Source organism: Eubalaena glacialis, chromosome 19, assembly GCF_028564815.1.
Source record: "Eubalaena glacialis isolate mEubGla1 chromosome 19, mEubGla1.1.hap2.+ XY, whole genome shotgun sequence".
In the NCBI taxonomy this organism is placed as follows: domain Eukaryota; kingdom Metazoa; phylum Chordata; class Mammalia; order Artiodactyla; family Balaenidae; genus Eubalaena; species Eubalaena glacialis.
In genome coordinates this window covers 13,752,010-13,775,074 of record NC_083734.1, presented here as the reverse complement: position 1 = coordinate 13,775,074, position 23,065 = coordinate 13,752,010, and the positions used below count along the sequence as shown (strand labels likewise).

Below are 23,065 nucleotides of genomic sequence, written 5' to 3'. Positions count from 1 at the left end.
AGGATGGTGAAAAGAGAGAACCAAAGTTTCCAGAAGAGAGGGGCCTTGGCTGTGGAATGGTCCAGGGTGATAGCCAGACTCTAAGTACCTAGAGAGAGCCCTTGGGGGGACCTTGCCCCAGAGCCAGTAGTCCTATCTCAGACTGACCAATGGCCTCTCCAGCCTCTGGATGGCATGTAGGTCCCTGCCCCGCCCCTTTCCAGCCTTTCTGCCCTCCAAGCTGGAGCTTGATTGGGAACCTACAAGACCTCCCGGCCTCTCTGGCCTTGGCTCCTGCCCATTGAGCACTGTCTTTGAGATGCCTGCTTCAGGCAGGAGTGTGGAGAGTGTAGTGGCAGGAGAGGTCAAACTCACTGAGGCATGGAGAGTGCTGGACTCAAATAGCAGGTTCCCGTCTGCCTTCTCCCACCTCAGAGGGCCACTGCCCCATCAGCCATAGTTCCAGATAGAGGGCTGCAGTCACCAGCATGTTGTTTGGTGTAGAGGACACTAGCTTTCTGGGCATTAGGGCCTGCTGTCAACTCACTCAGAGCTGCCCAGGCAAGGAAACCAGTTGACGCCAGGAATCCTGTGGCCAGGACTTTATAAGCCCCTCAAGGGAACTCCTCTCCACCCTCTAGCTGACCCTGTAGCCTGGAGCAATCAATCAGAATTCCCTCCGCTGTAAGATCTATTCATGATAAAAACTCTTACCAAAGTGGGTATAGAGGGAACATATCTCAACATAGTAAAAGCTATTTATGACAAACCCATAGCCAACATAATACTCAACGGTGAAAAGCTGAAAGCCTTCCTGCTAAAATCTGGAAAAAAGGATGCCTATTCTATTCAACACAGTATTGGAAGTCCTAGCCACAGCAATCAGACAAGAAAAAGAAATAAAAAAGTATCCAAATTGGAAAGGAAGAGGTAAAATTGTCAGTATATGCAGATAACATGATAACTATATAGAGAGAACCCTAAAGACTCCACACAAAAACTACTAGAACTGATGAACAGAAAGCCCGAAATAAACCCACACACCTATGGCCAATTAGTCTTCAATAAAGGAGGCAAGAGAATGGAGAAAAGACAGTCTCTTCAGCAAGTGGTGTTGGGAAAGCAGGAGAGCTGCATGAAAACCAATGAAGTTAGAACACTCCTTCACACCACACACAAAAATAAACTACAAATGGCTTTAAGACTTAAATATAAGACATGACACCATAAAACTCCTAAAAGAGAACACAGGCAAAACATTCTCTGACATAAATCATACCAATGTTTTCTTAGGTCAGTCTCCCAAGGCAATAGAAATAAAAGCAAAATAAACAAATGGGACTTAATCAAACTTACAAGCTTTTATACATAAAAGGAAACCACAAACAAAACAAGAAGATAACCTACGGACTGGGAGAAAGTATTTGCAAATGATGCAACCAACACAGACTTAATCTTCAAAATATACAAACAGCTCATACAACTCAACAACAACAAAAAAACCCAATCGAAAAATGGGCAGAAGACCTAAATAGGCATTTCTCCAAAGAAGACATACAGATGGCCAATAGGCACATGAAAAGATGCTTAACATCGCTAATTATAAGACAAACGCAAATCAAAACCACAATGAGGTATCACCTCACACAGGTCAGAATGGCCCTCGTTAAAAAGTCTACGGTCCAATGCTGGACAGGGTGTGGAGAAAAAGGAACCCTCCTATGCTGTTGGTGGGAATGTAATTGGTGCCGCCACTATGGAAAACAGTATGGAGGTTCCTCAAAAAACTAAAAATAGAGTTGCCATATGATCCAGCAATCCCACTCCTGGGCATATATCCAAAGAAAACTCTAATTTGAAAAGATACATGCACTCCAATGTTCATAGCAGCACTATTCACAATAGCCAAGACATGGAAGCAACCTAAATGTCCACCAACAGATGAATGGATAAATAAAAGGTGGTACATATATACAATGGAATACTACTCAGCCATTTAAAAAAAAAGTCATTTGCAGCAACATGGATGGACCTAGAGATTATCATACTAAGTGAAGTCAGACACAGACAAATACCATGTGATACCACTTATACATGGAATCTAAAATTTGATACCAAAACAGACTCACGTAGACAACAAACTCATGGTTACCAAAGGGGAAAGGGGGGTGGGGGAGGGATAAATTAGGAGTTTGGGATTAGCAGATACAAACTACTATATACAAAAATAAACAGCAAGGGACTTCCCTGGTGGCGCAGTGGTTAAGAATCCGCCTGCCAATGCAGGGGACACGGGTTCAATCCCTGGCCAGGAAGATCCCAAGTGCTGCGGAGCAACTAAGCCCGTGAGCTGCAACTACTGAGACTGCGTTCTAGAGCCCCTGCTCTGCAACAAGAGAAGCCAACGCAATGAGAAGCCTGCGCACCACAACAAAGAGTAGCCCCCGCTCGCCACAACTAGAGAAAGCCCGCGCACAGCAACGAAGACCAAATGCAGCCAAAAAATAAAAAATAAAATAAATAAAATAAAAAAATAACCAGCAAGGTCCTACCGTATAGCACAGGGAACTATATTCAATACCCTACAATAAACCATAATGGTAAAGGATATGAAAAAGAATGTGAAAGAATATCTACGTGTGTGTGTGTGTGTGTGTGTATATATATATATATACATATATACATACATATATATATATATATATATATATATATCTCTGAATTGCTTTGCTGTACACCAGAAACTAACATGACATTGTATGTAAATCAAGTATACTTAAAAAAAAGAAAAAAAAATTCCCTCTGCTGTGACACCACCTGAAAGTTCACCAAAGGCCCCTGATAACTTGCCTGGAAGTGGCTGGTTCCTTCACACACTCCCACCTCCTCTCTGCTCCACCCAGAAGTGCTGGCACTCCCAGACCCCAGACTGAGCTTCTAGGGCCAGAGCGAATCCCACAGCCAAAACGATGGGTCTGCTGAGGGCTGTGTGTGGAAAGAAGTAGCAGGAAGCATGAGTAAGGTACTATAGCCCTCAGATGAAACTGGGTCATCACGGCCAGGGGTAGAGTCTTCATCTTTGTCCCCAGTGCTGGGCACAGCATCTGACACTCAGGTAACGTTAACCCTTACCCCAGGCCTTCCCTAAAGTGGAAGGGACCGACCACTTCCTGGAGCTACCAGCAGAGGGAGCAAGCATCTCACAAATGAAAGGAGCTGGCGGGTTGTAGGGTAGTGGGGAGGAGCACCGAGCTCCGCCTTTTTTGAGGTCGGGTCTTCAGAGAATGGGACCCTGTGGCATTGGTGGCCACCAGTCCCTTCCCCACGATGACATCCCCACATGCATCCTCAGACCCACCCCAGGAAGAGAAGTTGAGTCAGTTCTCCGGGCTGCGGCTGGGAGTGGGGCAAGTGTCAGGGAGTTAGAGCGGTGGCCTGGCTGGTCTACAGCTTGGCCCAGCTAACTGCTCCCTGATCTCACTCTCCCTTACCTCCCCACCTACCAGCCTGCCAAATGGGTGGCTTCTCCTAAACTGGGGAGAAAAGACGTCATTACAAGGACCAAGGTCTCCAAGGCTCAGCCTAGGACATGGCTCTTTGACCCCTGACCTCCAACTTCATCTTCTTGTTCCTTTCCCTGAAAGGACAGCCTTATAGACTCCCCAGATGACCTGTCCTAACTACAACCCCAGAAGTACACCCTGTCTCAGGAAGCCCTCCTGTGAACAGATCCTCCAGCTTTCCCATTGGAACTTTCTGGAGTTCAGGATCCCTGACTCCATGACAGACCCAGGGCAGGGTGGCATGTGCCTGGGGACAGCTCTGCACCAGCTGAGATCGGCCTGCAGCTCCACACGGTCCCCGGCTGGTCATGTGACCTTAGCAAGTCACTCAGCCACCCCGAACCTGTTTCCTCATCTGCTATTTCTTGGCCTATTTACTTCACCGAGCTGTTAGGAGATGAAACAAGATAGTGTTTGTAAAAATGGTTTGAGGAAGTGTAAAGTATTGCAAAAGCATGAGGAAGACCAGAACTGCAGTTCTCAGGGCTTGAGGATTGAGCCTTGGGATCAGAACAGTAAGGTCCCTCATCTTTTTTCTAAACTCCATCAGCCTGGAATCTGCTTGAAGACTCTGCCCCCAACCCATCGACAGGGAAAGGATGCTACTGCTTCTTGCTGGAGGTCCTTCCCTGAAGGTCTCTGCCTCCTTTTGCAACAAAATGACCCAGATGCTGCAGGTGGCAGCTCCGTCTCGGGTTTCAGTGCAGGTTTATTTCAATTTTATATTTTATTCCAGGCAAGTGCTTATTACATGGATAGTATTCATGTCTCAATACCTAATGTCTTGGAGCATGAACAGCCACTAGAATACAGTTCAATAGTAAAAATACAATATGTACAAAATTAGGGTTTTTGTAGTTTTTTTGTTTTTTCCCACACAGCAGATGTATCCAAACACATAAAAATCTCTACAGTCTGGGGTTGCTACGATTTATATTTTAGGAAACAGAGACACAGTGACCAAGTCCTCACTGTAAACAAGGGCCACCTCTTTGGGGGATGGGGGTGGGACTCTGGGATGGGGGAAGAAGAAGCTGTTCCTGGAAAGGGCAGGGGTTATGGTGACCCCTAATTCCCTTCCAGGAATTCCCTGCCCTTCTTTGGCCCCCCAAGGAACCAACCTCCCCATCTCCCCGAGGTAAAGACTCCCAGCCAGTGAGCCACTCTTAACATCAAAAAGTAAAACACGCATGAGAGGTAAGATGTGTGTGTGTGTGTTTGCGTGCGTGCGCACATGCGCACGCATCCCCCAGGCTGGAAGGGCTAGGGAGGGGAGGGGCAGGCGGTCCCACGGGGCGAGGACAGATGTGGTCCTGACAGCTCTCAGGGGAGATGCCCAAGGAAGGGCTGGGTGGAGGCTGCCCTCTTGGGCACACAGCGTCACAGCGTTCACGAAAACAACAAAAACAACAGCAACAACACCCATCGTCACCAATCTGGACATAGTCATTCGGCACTAGATTCCGAGGCCCGCACTGCTGCAGTGGGGGCGGGGAGGGGCAGGGGCGCGGGCGGATGAGGTATCTATGCAGGCCCGAGGGGCAACTGGCTAACAGGACAGTTTCAAGGTGAGCAGAGCTGAGAGGAGGACGGCTCGCCAGTACTTCTCTGACTGTTCCTGGGGGCCAGGCCTGCCCTTCTCCCTCTGCTCTTTCCAACATAATCACACCAGGAAGAGTGAAACCAGCTCCGCCCAAAACAGGGTGGTAGTGGCAGTGGCTGCAGGTGCAGAAAGGCGGCAAGTGTGAGGTGGGAGCCGCAACTGGGTGGGGGGGGGTACAGGGTGCCCTCGTAGAAACCTCTGAGGGGTCCAGAAGGCCTTCCCTTTCCCCACCCCGGGAGAAAAGGAAACAGTCCCCAGAGAAGTCTCCAGGACCAAAAGGAACTGAAAGGGAGTTCTTAGGTGGCTCAATCTACTCAAGACTTCTGCTGGCCTCCTCAGTGTCCCCCTCCCCGGGCTGTCATTTCAAACTTCACACCCAGGAGCACTGGCTTCCCCCTCCACAGACACTCTGAAAGGCCATTGGTGAGTGTGTCCAGGTGGGGAGCCAAGTGTGCACATGTGTAACTGAGTGTGTCTGACACAAGGCCACTTGTAATAAATATGCACATAAAAAGAGAAGCCAAAGCAGTCTGCTGAGGCAAAGGCAGGGAAAACTGTCCCCTACACACAGGCCCCCTTGCTCCTCCCCACCCCAAGCTCAGCACCCCCCTTGGCCCAGCTGAGGACCTTTCCTCACAGGAAGGTGGTGGCACACAGCAGCCCCCACTGGGGAGGGCAGGCTCAGAACAGCCCGCTGGAGAAAGGAGGACATTCAGAGGAAAGAAAGACGGTGCCAGAGACGTTCAAGCTGGGTCAGAAGCAACAGTCCTCCCGGGTCTGGCCATGCTCCCTCCCCACAGGTCGCCAGGGCCAAGCCCCTGGATTTTAACTTCCTGATTACCTCAACAGCGTGGCTTCAGGCTCCTGGAACCCAGACCAGACGCTGGTCCGTCTCCCAAGCAGCAAGGAAGCATCCAGGTGTACTCATCCCTCCAGGGAGTGCACAGTACCGAACAGAGGCCAGAACTCCTCTCTACTTTCTGGAAGCCAAGAGTCAAATCCAGGGATGGGGACAGGGTCCAGAGCACCCCCCTCTCAGTCCCGACCTGGCTGGAGGTCAAGGGGGGGCAGGAGGAGACAGCCAAGCTCCTCCTTCCCCGCCCCCACCCTCAGCCTGCCTTCCTGAAGACAGGAGCCCAGCGGCAAGGGTTGAGGGGCTTGGGAAGCTTGGCAAGGGCTTGGGTTTGGTTTACTATTAGTAGAGAATTGTCTTTACTAGTTTGCTGTGATGAGTCACAATGACTGCAACCAGGTTGGGGAGCTCCAGGCTGGGGCGCCCACCTGTCTGGAGTCTGTGGGACTCCACACAAGCCACATCCTAGGATCTGTCACCTGTACTCAGAGCTGGGCCCCCCTCAGTCCCCAGCTTTCCGGGCCAAGTTGCTTCAGTTCTGCTTCCCCCCTTTCCCCTCCAGAACCCAGGGAAGAGAAAGCTGAGGCTTGGGAGGGGAGGGCCCGGGCGCTCAGCCATCTCACCAGACACAGCAATAGCAGCAGCAGCAGCACAGGAAGGTGGGCAGGGCAGGGGAAAGCGGGAGAACACGATGTCCACATCGCACTGGTTTCCGGGGATGGGGCGGGGGGAACGGCACTGGAGCTGGCACCAGGCCGGACAGGCGGCACGTTCGCCGGAGCGTCTCTCATCACTTTGTCAAGTCCTAGTGCAGTGGGGTGACCCCCTGCCCTGTGCCCAGCTCCCTGGGGAGGCCCCTCCCTCCCCTGGCTCAGAGTCTCTGCACCCCCTTCCCCTAGGAGGCCTGGGGGTGGGTATGGGTGCGGCGGGCCTGGGCCTGGCTGGAATGTGTGGAGCTGGTGGGTGGGAGAGTGGGGGACAGGTCTCCCTCCCTGCCCCCACAGGGGGCCTCTGAGTGGCCTCATCCTCAAGCCAGCTTGAGCGTGCTGACCGGGAAGGAGGGCATGGTGACCATGGTCACAGGGTTGAGCACTGTCTGGCCTACCAGCTGAGGGTGGTGCACCACCTGAGCCCCTACGGCTGGCTTCGCCATGACTGTGGCCGGGGGCCCCAGCCCGGCCGTGCCATTCACTTGCTGGTGTGAGAGGGTGTGGGCGATGTGGCTCACCGCCACGGGCTGGCTCACCGCCACAGGCTGCGGGTACAGGGGCAGCTGGGAGCCAAGGTGGGCCACGTGGTTGAGGGCGGCAGGGTGCACTGTGATGTGGCCAATGGGGGGTGTGGCGGGTGCCAGCTGCACAGCAGGGCTGGGGGCCGAGGGGGCGATGTGGGCGATGTGCTTGCCACCCGGCCCCTGCAGAACATGGTTCACAGTCTGGATGACTGAGGCGTGGGTGGTGGCGGTGTGGGCGATGACCGTGGAGCCTCCCCCAGCCGCAGCCACCAGATGGGCTGGAGCGGGCACCAGCGTTTGGGCCGGGGCAGCTGGTGGGGGAGGAGGGGCTGGCAGAGGTGTCTTCTGCTGTGGCGGCGGCGGCTGCTGCCCGGGGAGGTGGGCAGGAGACAGGGCCACAGGCTGGGGGTGGGGAGGCAGAGGCGCGGGCGCGGTGCTGGGCGGTGGCTTCGGCAGCTCCGGGCGGGGGCGATGGCTCAGCTTAGGTGGGCCCAGGCCGGCCTGGTCCTCCTCCATATCCTCGTCTATGTTGTCCTCGCCCTCTGTGGGGGGGCACGCGGATAGGCAGGTCAGAAGGGCTTGGCAGGGAGAGCCCGGAGGAGCAGGTGACCCTGGGGGCCCCGGGATGCTACGGGGCTGGGGTGGGGCCCACACGGAGCGGGTGGTGGGTGGAGCTCACCGGAAGCAGTGGAGGTGGAGGCCTGGTCGTCGTCAGGCTGGCCCGTCTGCCGGAGCACGCGGTCGATCTCCAGCACGTCCATCCACTGGCTCAGCTCATGCTTGAGCTCCGCCAGCCGCTGCTGCGTGGCAATCTTTTCCCGCGCCAGACGCTCCATCTCATGTTCATATTCTTTCTCCTTTCTCTTCAGGGACTGGAGAACAGGGCCAGTAACAGCAAGGTATCCTGAGCAGCAGCCACGGGGCCCACGGTACCACAAACACCTCCCGCCGCCGCCCTCACCTCCAGATCACCTGGCCCCCAGGGGCAGCTGTGCAGTGACCAGGGGCCCAGGCGGACGGGGGCTGTTGGAGACCACACCTGCCTCCTGGTCCATGGCTCTGCCTAGGGAGGCCCAGCATCTGGCAACCGCGGGCTCTCAGGCAGGTGTGGATCCAGGTCAGTCCCTCCCCTACCCCCACATCAACTCCGTCCTGAGGGGCTTCGCTGCCTCTTGCCCCATCCACCGTCCTGGCGGCACCTCCCTCCATTCTGCAGAGGAGAGCGGAAAGGGTAACAGACTTCTCAGTGGTGCCCAAGGCCCCTGCTGTCATTCACACCATCCTGTCACTCACGGATGCCACAAGCTACCCTCCATGGAACCCATGCCTCAAAGATCCCCAGATGATCCTGCCCTTCTCTCCCCTTCATCATTCACTAGTCTCCTTAACTTCCAATACCCTTGGAGGATGAGCCACCAGATTTGGAGACCCCCATCTCATCTCCCTGACCTTCTCTATCTCATCCCTAACAGCTGCTGGCTGTGCACCTCCTCTCCGACTTCCTGGTCTCCTCCCCACGGTGCCCACCTGTGCCGCCTCTCCACACCGCTCTACGTCCACGCTGCCCGCAGCTCTCCAGACGCCCCAGGCTACTGAGCTACCCCAGGCCCTGCAATGTGCCCCTCCTTCCACACCTGCCCCTGAGCTGCCCCGGCCGATGAGAAACAGCTCTTGGGAGGACTGCACCGTTGCCTCCACCTGAGCACCCCCAGAGAGGCTCTGTCCTTTACCACAGGTCGCAGGTGGCTCCTCCCCCGTGACACTGAGGCTACCCACTTCACTAAGAACACTGGAGAGAGCTCCCTTGTCCACGGCACCATCTCCCCTTCAACTCCCCCAGGGCCACAGGCAAGCTCTCAGGTCGACCCTCCCACAGGTGCTGGATGCCCCGCTACCCAGACTGTGGCAATGCTCCCCTGTCAGAAGGGTCTCCAGTTTCCCTTCGAACGATGCTTATTAGCAGCTCTGAATTGCCAGCTCCTGTCCTGTTTCTTAACTCCTTTCCACACCGAAACTCTCTCCTTGTCCTCTGTGACCGCCCGACTGACACTTTATTAAACCATCTCATCTTAAATCTTGCAGGCCTCCCTGTTGCCAGCTTTTCCTCAGCCCAGGTACATCATGACTGCTGGGTCCACCAGACAGCAAGGACAATCTTGCTTGCTGCCCCCCGAGTCTCTTACCTGACCTGCTCCTGAGCTTCTAGCTTCCAAGGCTTGCCATTCACAGCCAAGTGTAGAGCCCACTGGCTCACACACACATCCTCCCTTCTCACCCCTCCAGGTCTTATCTGCTTGTGCTCCAGGACCACCACTGGGCCCCCGCCTCCTCACTGTCCATCCCCATCCCACGTCCTCCTGGTACATCCTCCTGCTCTCAAGCCCTTCTTGGCACTGGCACCACACCTCTGAGCGTTTCATGAGACTGTCAGCATTGAGACTGACACTGGCTCACATGAGCCCCTAAATATTCCACGTTTTGTTTTTCCATCTCAATACATGCTGTCCCTGTCCAACCCTGGGAGCGGGGCAAGGACTGTTCTGCGGTTACCTTACATCCCCTAAGGCTACCAGTGGCCAGGACAGAGCCATGAGTGATGTCTTAGCCTCGGGGGAAGGATCTGTGACGACCCGAGGGCGTTGGTACCCACCTCTACCCCGTCTCTCTGCCTCATTACAGGAGAATCACAGTCTCTCATTAGACTTGAGTTTCCCCTGATTCCAGTTCCTTCGGGCAATTTTGCAACAGCCTTTCCTAACTGTTCACCTGACCTCCCAGGCACAGCAACGTCTTCACCTCCACACACCAGCTAGGCCCACTTCCCCACGCTCCCTCCTGCAGCCCCAAACTGCTTACATTCCTGGCCTCACCAGTCAGAGATGCCTCCAACATTAATGCCTGTGACACGCAACCCAGACACAGCGATGCTCTGTACTGACCTGAGACCTGGCAGCTTTACACCTTTTATACTTGTTGTCAGTCCCAAGCCACACACAGCTCTATCATCCTGGCTTTGAGATTAACCTGTCTCTCCCCATATTTCTGCCAGAAAGATTCCCCGCCGCCCCGATTTACTGACACACACACGCGCGCGCACACGCACACACACACACATCTGGCTCTACCCTGAGAGGCCAGTGCTAGACATGCCAATTGGATGGAGCCACATTGATGATGAGGCCTGGGGTGAGTCAGCCCTCACTCAAACCTGGATGCAGGGGGCTGGAAGTGCCTGTCCTGAATGCTACCTGCTAGCTAGCGGGGAGTGTAGACTGCCGGCTCAGGAAGAGAGGATGTCAGGGGCCAAAACCTCCACTTCTCGCCTAGTCCAGCTCTCCACAGGCCTAGAGATCCCTGGAAAGCTTTCCCAGGGTCTAACTTTTGTCCCCATTGCTTCATTCTAAACCCATTTCCTTTCTAAGACTACCTGGATGCATGTTTTGGTACCTGTGTACTTCTCTTCCTGTTTCTGTCCACTTCACTGATACTGTCTTCAAATCCTTTACTACCTCCAAGGTACTGTGGGTCTGGCTGGGGGCTACAGCCTTCCCATAGCTTCCCACCTCAGCACACAACCAAAGCCCTCAGTCTCCACACCCTACGTGGTCTCTCCAGTACTCCCTTCCAACTCCCATCTGGTGCCCTGCTGCCTCCATCTCTGCACAGCAACCCTCCTGACCACCTTTAACTTCCAAAAATGCATCCTGCTACCTCCTACTGAAGAAATTTTGGTCTGCACTGGGCTTTCTGCTCTCCACTTGTCTCGGTCACCCTGGCCTTCAGGTCCCAGCTCAAATGCCCCTTCCTCAGCAGCAACTTCCCTAACTCCCCAGAACAGATCCTGTGACCCCTATCCCTACTATGCCCTCGTAACAGAGTTCTGTTTGGTTATGTGATACTCCGCTGCAAGACCAACCTAAGGACAGAGATCCACATTTATTCCTTTGCTCCCCACTTTCTAGCCTCCCAATCAGACACAGGGCTGTCCAAAAGTACCTGAATGAGTAAATGAATGAAGTTGAGGATTTATAGAGAGCCTTGTTAAGTTTTCCAGCACTTCTGCTTCCACTGCTAGCCCCAGGACAAGTATCTCTTATGGACAGCTTGGGTCCACCTTGCTTCCCACTCAGCCCAGCCCCAAATCCCAAGTCTGCTGGCTCTACTGAGTCTCTTATTTCTGCCTTACTTTCATTCCACCGTCTCGCAATCAAGGCTTCCGGACCTAAGTATGTGCCTACAGGGAGGAACGCACCATTCCATCCTTCCTACTTCTCAATAATTGCTATCAAGTTAATATTTATAGACGGCCCATCCTCCTCACATCCTTATGACGAAGATACTATTGCTTCTTCCCACTTAGCATCATCGCAGTGCAGAAGAGGAAACCGATATTCACAGAAAATGTCAAATAATTTAGACAGGGGTTTGCTCCCGGGCTACATGACTTCCTACAGCTGAAAGACGAGCAATTTAGACTCAAGCCCAAGTTCTGCAGAAACATCCCAGAAAATAAGCCTCCCGGGGATCCTCGCCTCTGAAACCCGAGGCTGGGTCCCCTCCCCCCAAACCTGTCTCTGTCCCATTCCCTCTCGGCTGCCGAGGCCCCGCCCCTCCCGGAGCACGCGCGCACCCACGCGGACCCGGCTTTGCTGCGTCACTCCCCACAGGCCGCACCCTCCGTCCGCGCGCGGAGTTCCGCCCCCCGCCCAGCTCTGCCAATCGGCGGGCCCGGCCCCGCCCCTCCCGTGCCGGGAAGCGGCCTGGAAGCGCGCCAGCCCCTCCACCTCGTCCGGAGGGCGGGCGGAAGGGCGCGCGTTGGCGGAAGGCGGGGCGGGAACTGCCGGCTGGAAGTAGGCCCGAAGCAGCGCCTCCGCCCCTCTCCTTCAACAAGTCTGTCTCCAGTTACCTCAGGGCTGTGACCCCTGAGGTAGTTGAGGCCGGGGGAAGGGTGGCCCACCCGGGCCGTGATGCCGCCCAGCCCCCAAGCTTCCCAAGAGCGTCGACTGGGAGACCCTGAGGCTGCCCCGCCCCCGCAGCCAGGGAGCCCTAAGTTCCTCCCACTCCCCAACGGCTACCTCCGGCTCTGTCTCCAGGGCAGCCGAGCATGGCCGTTCGCCCCACCCCCACAGCCTCCTTCCCGGCACGCGGAACCCTCGGCCGGTTTCCAGGGAAACCGAAACTCGGGCCGTCATGGCAACGGTCTTATCTGGCGGTGGGCCCCCCCCACCCCGTACTGCAGAGAGGAGCCAATGCCCAAAGGGAAGGGACACACGGCCAGGAGGGTCCCTTAAAAAAAGAGCTTCTTTTAAACCCTGAGGGAAGGAGAACGTAAGTCTTTAGGTTCGGTGACCCCGGGGCTTCTCGTCGTCCAGACTGCCGCATTGCCCACTCCCCTAGGTTTATCCCCCAAAGTCAGGTGGTGGCACCTCCGTGCGCTTACTGCAAGGATCTTGGTCCGTCTGGGTTACAACTCGCGGGGCGGGGGGGGGGAGGCGTTTCAAGGGTGCCACCCTGCGGAACGAGCCACGCCCAGCCCCCCGCCTCCCCCCACCTCCCCGTGATAGTCTCAGGCTGAAACCGGTTCCCGCCCAGGCACTGCGGGCGGGCGCGGTGGAGGCGCCGGCCACCCCACGCCCTTCCCACCCGCCGGGGCACTAACGCGCGGCAGGCGGTAAGGCAGGGCCGCGGACCGAGCTGACACTGAGCCGCAGGGACCGTGCCGATCGCGGGGCTCCGCGGGGAGCCTGGCGGGGGAGGGGAGGCAAGCGCCACCACCGCGCTCCCCCGCGCACGCGCGCCGGTCCCCCGCCCCCTCTCGGGCGGGGAGCCCCGTTGACGTCAGCCGGGCCATGTGCTCGGCGCCCGCGTGGAGGCGGGCGGGGGAGCCGGTGAGGGAGCGAGGGCGGGGCCGCGGAGGGGAGGCGGGGCGCGCAGGAAGCCGGCGCAGTGTCCGTCGCCCGCCCTCCTCTGGGCCTTGCTTCCCTCCCCCATACCTGAATGTACCGCAGCGCCGTGCGCAACACGCTCAGATTCGATGTCTTCTTGTCATCCACGTTGGGGATGTTGCGCTTCAGGGTCTCAAAGCACTCCTTCAGATGGGCCCTCCTGGGGAGAGGAAGCAGCGCCGGTCAGCCAGACGCCAGGGGACCAGGGGCGGGAGGGAAGGCCTGAGGAGAGCTTGGGGACCACGGACGGGACCGTCCCGGTAGCTCGCGGGGCGGGCCCAGAGTCACAAGCTCACACACACACACCTGTTCTTCTCCAGCTTGTTGTGGACTTCTCTGGTTCCGATTCTGAAATCCAGACAGACAGGGGGCTCAGGGAGGAGGGCCCAATTAGGCGGCCTTTCCACCCCCTGCCCCCCCTCCCCAAATGCCACAGGCTTTTTGTCCCTGACATTGTCTCTCTAGAGAAGCAGCGATGAGAGCTGTTCAGTTGTTCGCCCTGTGTCGTGGGGCATACACCCCCTGGAGGGCACATGTAGGCTCGTAATTCACAACCCCTTTACCTTCCATCACATCCATGCACCTGTGAAGGGCTCCTGGGATAGCCAGTGGACCCCGGCCCTTACCCAAGAGCCCCATAATCCAATACCCTGTGCAAAGGCCTCGAAATGCCATTAGCCTCAACCTTGGAGGGCGTCAGAGAACACAGAAGCCTGAGAACAACAGAGGGCAATGACCATTCCCCACTCCCCAGGGTGGGGATGGTCACAGCTCGGTGAGGACATATCCAAATATAAGAAGGCGCTTCTGGGCTGGGGAGGCAGGGCCGCAGCTCTGACAGGCTAGCTTGGGAGGGTACTTTCTCTCGTGCACACCGCTCAGGCTGTGGGCCGTTGGTTCTCCTCTCCATCCCACCAGCCCCTGTGTCACACCTCACTCACCCCCCAGGCCTCTTCTTCTGTTCGCCGGATTTGACTTCTTCAGCGGGTGCCAGCTTCAGGGTCCCAAGAGTGGATGGGGGTGGCTGCTGGGGGGCCAGCTGGGGCTGGACTCCAGGGTGTGGGGCGATGGTCAGGATGGGTGTGGGGAGGGGCTGCAAAGGCTTGGGGCTGCCAGTGGGCGGAACGGTGGCCTTGGAGTCCGGCAGTAGAGGAGCAGGAGTGGGCCCCTGCGGCCTGGTGGGAAGGGGGGCCGACTCCTTGATGCTGAGTCCAGGGGCGCTAACCAGAGCCGGCTGGCGAGGTGCCAGGGGCAGAGGCGGGGGCGGGGGCAGAGGCTGAGGGGAGCTGGTCACTACAGGAATAGGGATGACAGTCAGTGGGGTGGGGGTGGCCAGCGGGGGCGGGGGTGCCGGCGGGGGTGCGGGCGGCGACAGAGGCAGGGGCGGCGCCTCGGTGCGGGGCTCCTCCACCGGCAGGGCGTGGGCCAGCCTGGCCAGGCTGCTGGCCTTCTGCTGCTCCTGCTCCCGCTCCCGCTCCAACCGAAGCCGCTCCTGTTCCTCTGCGCAGAGAGAACGCGAGGGGTGTCTCAGCAGGGCCGGCGGTCCTGGGCCCCAGCTTCACCCGTCCTCCAATTGTAACCCATGCTCTGACCCCATCCCAGGCAGCACCCAGTGACACCACAAATACTCAAACACACTTGACAGTTCGGCACTGGGCTAAGCGCCGGGGACGCAGCAGTGATCAAATAAAACAGACTCCTGGTCCTTGCTGTTGGGGAGCTCACAAACGGGGGTGGGGTGAGGGGATACGACAAATAACAGGGATAACAATCCAGGCTGGGGGACGAGAGAGGCTGTGGAAAGGCCCAGCAGGAGCTGTCAGTGAGGGTGCTGGAGGCCTGGCACCCTGAATGTTGAAGGATTAAGCAGGTGATGAGCAGGGGCTGCAAGGCTAAGGGGAGGGAGTGATAGATGAGGTGGGTAGAGGCCAGCCCACAGGACAATAGAGGAAGTGGTCAAATCCCAGATTCTGGGGAGGTACCTTCTAGAGGGCAGGCGGTACCTTCATTTCATAGATGAGATAAATTAGCTCAAAGAGGCAAAATGATTTGTTGAGGGTCATATTGTGAGTCAAAGGTAAAACGGGGGCTAAACCCAGCCAGGTCTCCTGACACCTGGTGAATGCCTGGTACTTGCTGTGCCAACATATGCTCACTAGGTGTCTATATGCGTGTACACACACACACACATACACACCCTGTATCTCACAAGAGCCCCACAGCGCAAGCAGGGCAGGGACATCACCTTCAGCTCACACGTGAGGAAACCAGGCCCAGGACTCAGGACTCCCAGGCTAGGTCCCAAAGCCTGTTTCCTCAGGGTCTATACCCAAAATGCACCTGGTCCTTCTCTGCCCTTTGTTGTGCTGGAACTTATTCCCCACCACCACCAGCAGCAAACACTACAAAAGTAAGAGGCAGGCAGAAAGGAAAGCAGGGCTTTTTAACAGGAGTTGAACAGGGCAGTGAGCTCCGACAACCTTGCACGCCTCAGTTCAGCATCTCTGCTGAAAGCCCCGCCAGGAGAGGCCTGCTCAGCAGCGGGCTGAGAACAGGGCAAAGGGAGAGGCCCCTCCAGATCCAGAGGCCCCTCTCCATCCCCACCCTGCCCCCCACCATTCTAGTTCCCAGGCTACAGGTTTGGGCCAGGGCCCAGGGGAGCGGCTGAAGCCCCCAGGCCAGGGAGCAGGCTGGTCAACCAGCCCTCCCTCCTGCCCGATTCACCACGCTGCTGACTAACAGAGCTGACAGCACAGGGCCGACACGCCCCAAACACACCACCCCCAAACACACCACCCCCAAGGGGTGGGGCTGGGGGCAAGGTTAGCTAAGTGTCCCCTGGGGAGAAGAGCACCCCACCACACAGGTCTTTGGGCTCAGGGGCCCCCGAAAACGTGAGGCCTCAGGGCCCTTTGGCCAATCAACGACTTGAGTGTGAGCCAGGCCTGCTCTGAGCCCCTCCCTCCCACAAAGAAGAAGAGGCGAAGGAGGAAGTAGGGGGGTAGTGTTCTGAGAGGGCAAACACTCAGTGGTTTCCCAGCAGCCAGCATTCAAGGGCTGGAGTCAGCAGGCACGGCCTCTTCCATGTCTCCCCTGCTCCTCAGGAAGGGAAGCTAACAGGCCTGCACCAGCCTGCTGCTAAAAGCCAGCAGCCCTGGCTTCTGTTACAGGCCCAGAGAAAACCAGCTCTCTACGCTCCTGTTTCCCACAGACCACACTGGGAAAGGAACCCTTCTCAGGCCCAGCCTGGGACATCCCCAGTCCGCTCCCCACCTCCCCCCACCCCACCCCCAAGACAAGGTCCTGGAGCTCAGGGCCCAAAACAGCCCCATCGCCATTCCTTTGAGCCAGGACCTGAACTTTCGTTGGCCTTGGAGCAAGTGTTCCACTCTCCCACAAGCAGGGGGACAGACAGGGCCCCGAGCCCCAAGACCAGGTGCTCTGGGAACCCAGAAGGAAGGCAGACCTCGTATTCCCCATATTTTAAGTCAACTCCAAAGCGCACCCAGGAGATGGCAACCTCCTTCTCACCTACCCTCTCCCTTCCAGAGCCAGGCAGGCACGCCTCACAGATGCCAGGAAGGACCCAGGTGAATGGCCAAGCTCTACCACACCTGGATCAGCATGAAAAAACTTAACTGATGGTGAAGAAGAGGGGGCGCCCCAGGCCAGATTCAGCCCACTACAGCCTCCTGCCTTCATTCCCCACCCAGCACTGACCCCCTTCCTGTGCACTCAGCAGGGGGAAACAAAGTGGGGAGAGCAAACTGGGTTTTAGTAATATGGGTTTAGGCTCTTCAAAATAATGCTCTGCTGCACCCTTGGGTGCACCCCTCTTCTCACACACATACTCTGGCACCTTCCCTGGGCTCTGCCCAGAAGCTGCCCCCAGAGAATTTTGCATGACCCTTCTGGGTGATGCAGGGGCCAAGGGTCCAGGCTGACAATGCAGAGTATGGGCTCTGAGCATCCCCCAAGCCACTGTGGCCTAGGGGCTCAGCAGGCACAGACCTGGGGCCAGAGGAGTCCACACCAGGTGGTGGCCCCCAATGTTCAGGGGAGTTTTCCCCTTCTACATGTAACAGGGAGCTTGGTGCATGAGGCAGGCACAGGGTGCAACTAGCTCAGGTAGAAGAGGGTCCCATTTGAGTCACTTCCATGACTGCTGGAAATGACCAGGCCTTCCTGCTGGCCACCAGGATGGCCTTGCCCTTTCCTCTCTCCCCTCGTGCACAAACATGCACGTGCACACACATCCTCGGTTCATCATTTGAGCAAACTGGCTGGCCTAGGTCAATAAACTGTCACTTGAGGCTTGAGGTTGAATGGGGGCCCAGATGAGAGGATCCCTGTTCAGGGCTGCCCATGAGGTACACACCCCCAGAAAGCACTTCTGGTCAGCAGGCTCACCAGCACCCGCTTCTCTCCCATTTTTTCCCACCCCAAGTTAGAGGACAGAACCTCTAGTAAGAGAAAAAAATGAATTGCAGAGATTAAGCTGCTGCAGCCAGGTCTGGCTATCTACACATGAGTTTTTGGAGTAAATCTGGCTTTCCAGCATCCATCCATCCATCCCCTAAGACCCCCTGCCCCACCAACAAGAAGCCTCACCTCAGCTCCCTGCCCCCAGTTCTCACCACCTGGAGGAGGGGCAGGGCTCTGCAACTTCTTAGAGGAGAGCCATTCCCAGGTTCCTTCCAAGTGTTGCTCAAGTCATCACTGTGGTTCTTACTGTCAGCTCTGGACTGACTTATTTTGGAAAGCATGGTAGACATGACAGTGAGGGTCTTCTCCCCTCCCCCATATGGCCAACCAGCCTGCGGGTAAAGTGAAGCTGAAGTGAGTGTTCCCTTGGAGCAACAGCAGGGTCAATCCTGTTGCCTCCTAGCACAGTGGGCAGTACACAGTGGGGTCACAATAGGAACTACTGAATTGCATTGTGTTGATAGTGGCAGCAGGTAACTCAGTCTCTCCAAATCTTGTGCACGCTCCTCCCCGTGCCGCTGGTCCGGCACGCAGGACATTCTCGGTCACCACCTGCACTGTCCACCACCTGACCCTGCTCTGGACCTCGAAGACAAGGGGGAGGGGCGCGTGAGCTGACGTCCTGGCCCATCAGTTCCGAAAACCCAAGCACTGTCGGTCTCACATATCTCGAGTGACTCTTGACCTTGAGAGGCCGGTTGACCCGCCGCTCCCCCGCCCCTGGTCCACTGCTGCTTCCCCCGCCCGCCGGAGCGGCGGCGGCGGCGGTACACGCTGCAGGCGCGCGCGCGCACACAACACACACTACTACCTCCTGCATGACTCATCATTGAAGCAACAATAGGCAGAGAGAAAGGAAAGGAGGGCGAAGCACTCTCTCCACCACAACCGACCCGGCTGAAGGGCTTGGGGGAGGGTTGGAGGGGACAGCAGTCCCCGGATATTGCACACACGCCGATCCAGGGCTGCGGCCCTCGCAGCAGTCCGGAAAACGGAGGTCTTCCCCCAGTCCCTATTTCTGCAGTACCCTGAAGCTGGGGGTCTACCAACAAGGAAGCGTGGGGATAGGGGGCATCGCAAATCTCCGTCTCCCCGCTGTCGAGAGAGCACCAAAGTTTGCCCCTTCTCGCCTAGTTCATTCCACACCCCGGCCAGGGGTGCTGTCAGGGAGCCCTGGTGAGAACGTCTGGGGGGATCAGTGGGAGTATGTGAGCTCTATATGTCCAGTCGCTCGGTGATTCTGAGGGTTTCCCTAGCCCCGGGATCAAAAACAGGACGTTGGGGGGAGAACCGACAGGTGAGCTCGGCTCCTCCCTCGTAGGGCAAAGGCTCTCCCCAAGGAGATGCCCAGCGGCCAGAGCCAGGGCCCAACCCGGCGCCAGGCCCCTCGCCAGCCCCGCCCAGGCCCCGCCCCCGGCCGAGCGCGAGGCGGCTGGGAGGGGCTGGGCCGCGCCGTCCCCAGCGGGAGTGTCCCCCGTGCACGTGGTCGGGGGCGGGGCCGCTCCACGTCACCACCCGGTGTAACCAACGGGCTTGGAACGCAGGCACACGCAACATTCCAGCCGAGAGCGGGTTTGGAACGCGCAGACACGCCACATTCCACACCGACTAAAGTGGGGGGCAGCAAGGGGGGCCCGGGGGCTGCCCCCGGAGACCTGCGGGCCATTTCACAGATGTCCAATCAGTCCGGCTCTCACCCAAACCCTTGACGCGCGACCCAGCCCAGCTCTGAGAGGCGGGGTCAGGCGGGGCTGGCCAGGATCATAAGACACGCGATGTCATTTCATTCTGCAAAGGCCGCCTCCGCCCCAAGCGGCGCGTAGATATGCCGGGAGCGCCCCCCGCACAGGGCCAGGGAAGCCGGGGAGCTGCTCCGCGTAGAGTAATTCCACCCCCCACTCCATTACACACACGCCCACTCGTGTGCACTAGACACTCGCCCGTGTACACGTCCATCCATCCGCTCTCATCGAGGCTCGCATCACACATCCCCCGTGCACACACGCACACACGCGCGGGTCTGCCACCCCCACGCAACACCATTCCTCACCCCACCCCCCGGCTCGCACATCCTCAGCCCTACCGAGGGCGCCGCTGGCCCACGGGAAAGAAGCCCCCCACGAAAGGTGCACAAGGGGTGGTAGGCAGCTGGGGTGGCGTCCACAGGAGCCGGGTCCTCCCTGCATGTTAATGAATTCATTAATTGCACTGCCCACAACACTCCTCCCCGGGCGGCGGCTCTTGCGTGGATCCTTGCACTGCCCGGCTTCGCGGGCCGCCCGGGAGGGGGGTACCGCTCGCGGTTTCGCGTGGGCTCGGGTACCGGGGTCGCTCTCCTCCCCTTCCCTGGTGCCCCAGGGGCCCAACCGGGCCGCTCACCACGTGCTCTCTGTTGTTGCTGCGCTTGCCATTCCAGGAAGCGGGCCGCCTCCAGTAACGTCTCTATGCTCATCGCGCCGAAAGCTGCCGGGGGCGCGCCGGGGCCGAGACTGCGGCCCGCGAACCGGGCACAGGTCAGGCTGGCGGGCAGGCAGGAGGGAGGGATCACCTCCGGGGGGCGACAGGACTGGGCGGCGCAGCGCACTCCACAGGGAAGAACGGGGGAGCGCGGGGAGAAAAATCAAGGTCTCCCCAAATGTTTGCAAAATGTAATTTGCAAATTTAAAAAAATTGATGCAAGAAAAAAAAAAAAAGGCGGCACTGCCTCCCTCCTTCCCCTCCCTCTCTTCCTCCCTTCTGATGCCTCCCGCCCCGCTGCCCCCAGGAGTCCCGCCGACAAGAAAAGGCTTTGCAACAAGATGGCGAGGAGGCACCGACACACACAACAAGGGAAGGAGCCGCGCTGCCCCCGGCCGCCGCCCCCGCTACTACACCGGGGCCGCAGCCAAAGCCCGGACCGGAGCCCCCGCCCGCAGGGCCGCGGCGTCTCCTGAAGGGAGGGGCGGGGTCCAGGGCGGGCTGGCCCCGCCCACTCGAGACGGCGCGCGCACACGTGGCCTGGGTGGGGGTGGGAGAAGTTCCAGCCGGGTTCGCGCCCTGCATTTCCGCTTTCCTGCCTCGCCCCGCCCCGATTGCAAGCCACAAGTTGAGCAACGGCGGCGTGTTTGGGTCATTCACAACGAAATTTGTCCTGCTGGAGGGAAAGAGGGGTGGAAAATTCAGGACTTAAGTTAGCTCAAATAAGGATATTCCAGGTCAGGGAAACCTTAGGATGGTAGAGACTGGCCTGACCCTTGGGTCTCCGCTCCCTACCCACACGTGACCTAATTCCTGCAACCACCAGGCAGTCGCAATTCCCCCGGGATCCGCCCCTGGGCGGAGCTGACGGCAGGAGGCTGCCAGAGAACAGGCGGAGGGAGCGGAGTGGAGATCCGGTTCCGCGTTTTGTCTCCGTTCCTCCCCCCGCAGTGCGTTCGCATCCTATTAGGCGATGTCACCGGGCCGCGGGCCAATGGGCGGGCAGGACAACACGGCATGGAGCAGCTCCACATGGACACCCCGCGCCGCCAGCCCTCTGTTTAAAGGGCCAGTGTCTAAAGGGTCACATTCGCCGGTGCGGATGGGGCCACTGTGTGGAGGGTGGGACGCTGAGAGGGAAATTCTGCAGTCGTGCCCTGACCTACCCTTTCCTTTTCACCACCCTCCCTTTAAAACCAAGCCTCTCTCTCTCCTTCCTGTAAACTCTCGTCTTTGTCCACGCGCGTCTGATGCGGGTGGAGACTCCAACTGTGCCATCCAAGAGGCCGCCCTTTGCTCGGGGGCCGGGCTGAGGGCGGTTACGGCGAAGCGTCCACAGCCCAGACCAAGGGGGCGTGGCGCAAATCGGGAACAACAACGTGGAAGGCGGAAACCCAGCCCTCCCAGTGGCTGGGCGACTGAGACCGCGGGCGGGGAGCGGGGGCGGCGCCACTCCGCCCAGCCACAACCATACTCGCTGCGGGGGCCGGGACCCCGGCTGGCGCTCCTTACTGCCTCTCCTTGTGCTAGAGTTTGGGGGCGCCTGGGGGTACAATTAGAAAGTTAGTCCTTTTTGAGGTCAGCTTGCCCAAATTCTCTCATTTTGCAGATAAGGAAACCGAGGCCCAGAGACGAGAAGGGACTTGTCTAAGGTCACTCAGTATTCCAGTTCCTCCTTGCCCCGCAGGAGAAGCATTTATTCCTTACCCCACGGATGACTGTTCTGAAGGCAGTTCTGGGTCAGGGCCCTCAAACAGAAAAAAGTCATGGAGGACTATCAAACTGCTCGCACGGTAAGGGGGGGGTGTCTGACCACTTAACATATTGTGATGGGGGAGGGGGACACTAAAAATCTTCACCTGAAACCCTGCTGTACTGCACAGGAGGCCACACAAACCCCACCTGTACAGTTGGTAGTGACAGGCATAGGCAAGCTGAAGGCATATTTGGGGCTCCCTGGAGCATGTCCAGCTCTGCTGTCCCAATGCCCGCAAGCCTAAGGCCCCTGGATCTTGGCCCCAGATTCCTTTCTTTGCTAATCAGTTCTAATTAGAGTGGGACAGTGCCAGTTGGGTTCAGGATCTTGTGGCCTGGGCTTCACCATCATACAAAGCCAGAAAGCAAACCTTTATGAGGTTGGCTGAGTGGCAAATCAATCCATACCATTCCATCCCATTCCATCCCCACTTCACCCTTAGAGGGGTACAGTCCTATTTGGGGAACTAGCTAGAGGAGAGCTAGACACATATAAAGGGGGTACAAATGATGCTTGCTGGCTTTGTGCCTTTCCTTTGAGGTCATAATGCATGCCAGGGAAAGAAAATCTGCACAGATTCTGGAAATCGAGAACCTAGTGAACAGGAGGAAGGGGGTTGTTTGCCAGAACCAGTCTACAGGGGCCTCTGATCTTTGAACACTTAATGCCCCAGCATCTGTAGCTGAGCAGAGAGAGGCCATTACACACAAATGACCGGGTGACACTGGCTTTATGATGAAGCTGGAAAGCAACAGGGGATCAGAGCAGTAACTAACAGCCAAGTTCTTCTTTGCAGGATGAATGTTTTTCTCCTTGGAAGGCTAGATCTGTGCTGGTCCCAACATTGCTTCCTTTAAGGTGTCTGCCACCTGCTGTGTGTGTGTATGTGTGTGTGTATATGTGTGTGTGTGTGTGTGTGTATATATATATATACACACACACACACACACACTAAACAGTCTAATATATATGTAACAGTGACTTGAGATAATGTTGCTGACCAAGTTCTCATTTTGTTAGGGGTCAGCACTGTACCATTCTGCCCAGTGGCCCAGGATGCTCAGAGAGCGACCTCCAGCTGTACCCTTCTGCCTTCCTCAAGTGGTCATGGCACTCGTACAGCCCTGAAGTCTCTTCTAGAGGCTGAAGTCCAATTTTTCTGACTCGTCATGGACCAGCTCTGTCACATC

The 23,065-nt window shown here is 57.4% G+C and overlaps 1 protein-coding gene across 1 annotated transcript; it reads right to left on the bottom strand.

Annotated features, from left to right (window-relative positions):
• Positions 1–5,760: 5,760 nt before the first annotated feature.
• MNT (MAX network transcriptional repressor) lies at positions 5,761–20,388 on the bottom strand. Its single transcript, XM_061175044.1, has 6 exons — positions 20,042–20,388; positions 14,119–14,677; positions 13,484–13,525; positions 13,226–13,337; positions 7,912–8,104; positions 5,761–7,774 (listed from the first exon to the last, which is right to left on the bottom strand). Exons 1-6 carry the CDS (start codon positions 20,112–20,114, stop codon positions 7,026–7,028), a joined length of 1,728 nt encoding a protein of 575 aa, XP_061031027.1. The 5' UTR covers positions 20,115–20,388; the 3' UTR covers positions 5,761–7,025.
• Between the last annotated feature and the right edge of the window lie 2,677 nt (positions 20,389–23,065).

What these genes read in the sequence shown, in the direction of transcription:
- MNT (XM_061175044.1), bottom strand. Translation starts at nt 20,114, where the DNA reads ATGAGCATAGAGACGTTACTGGAGGCGGCCCGCTTCCTGGAATGGCAA. An exon ending in GCAACAACAGAGAGCACGTG is followed by an intron (nt 14,678 to 20,041) that starts GTGAGCGGCCCG and finishes CTCTCTGCGCAG; the next exon opens with AGGAACAGGAGCGGCTTCGG. An exon ending in CGGCGCTGCGGTACATTCAG is followed by an intron (nt 8,105 to 13,225) that starts GTATGGGGGAGG and finishes CCTGTTCTCCAG; the next exon opens with TCCCTGAAGAGAAAGGAGAA.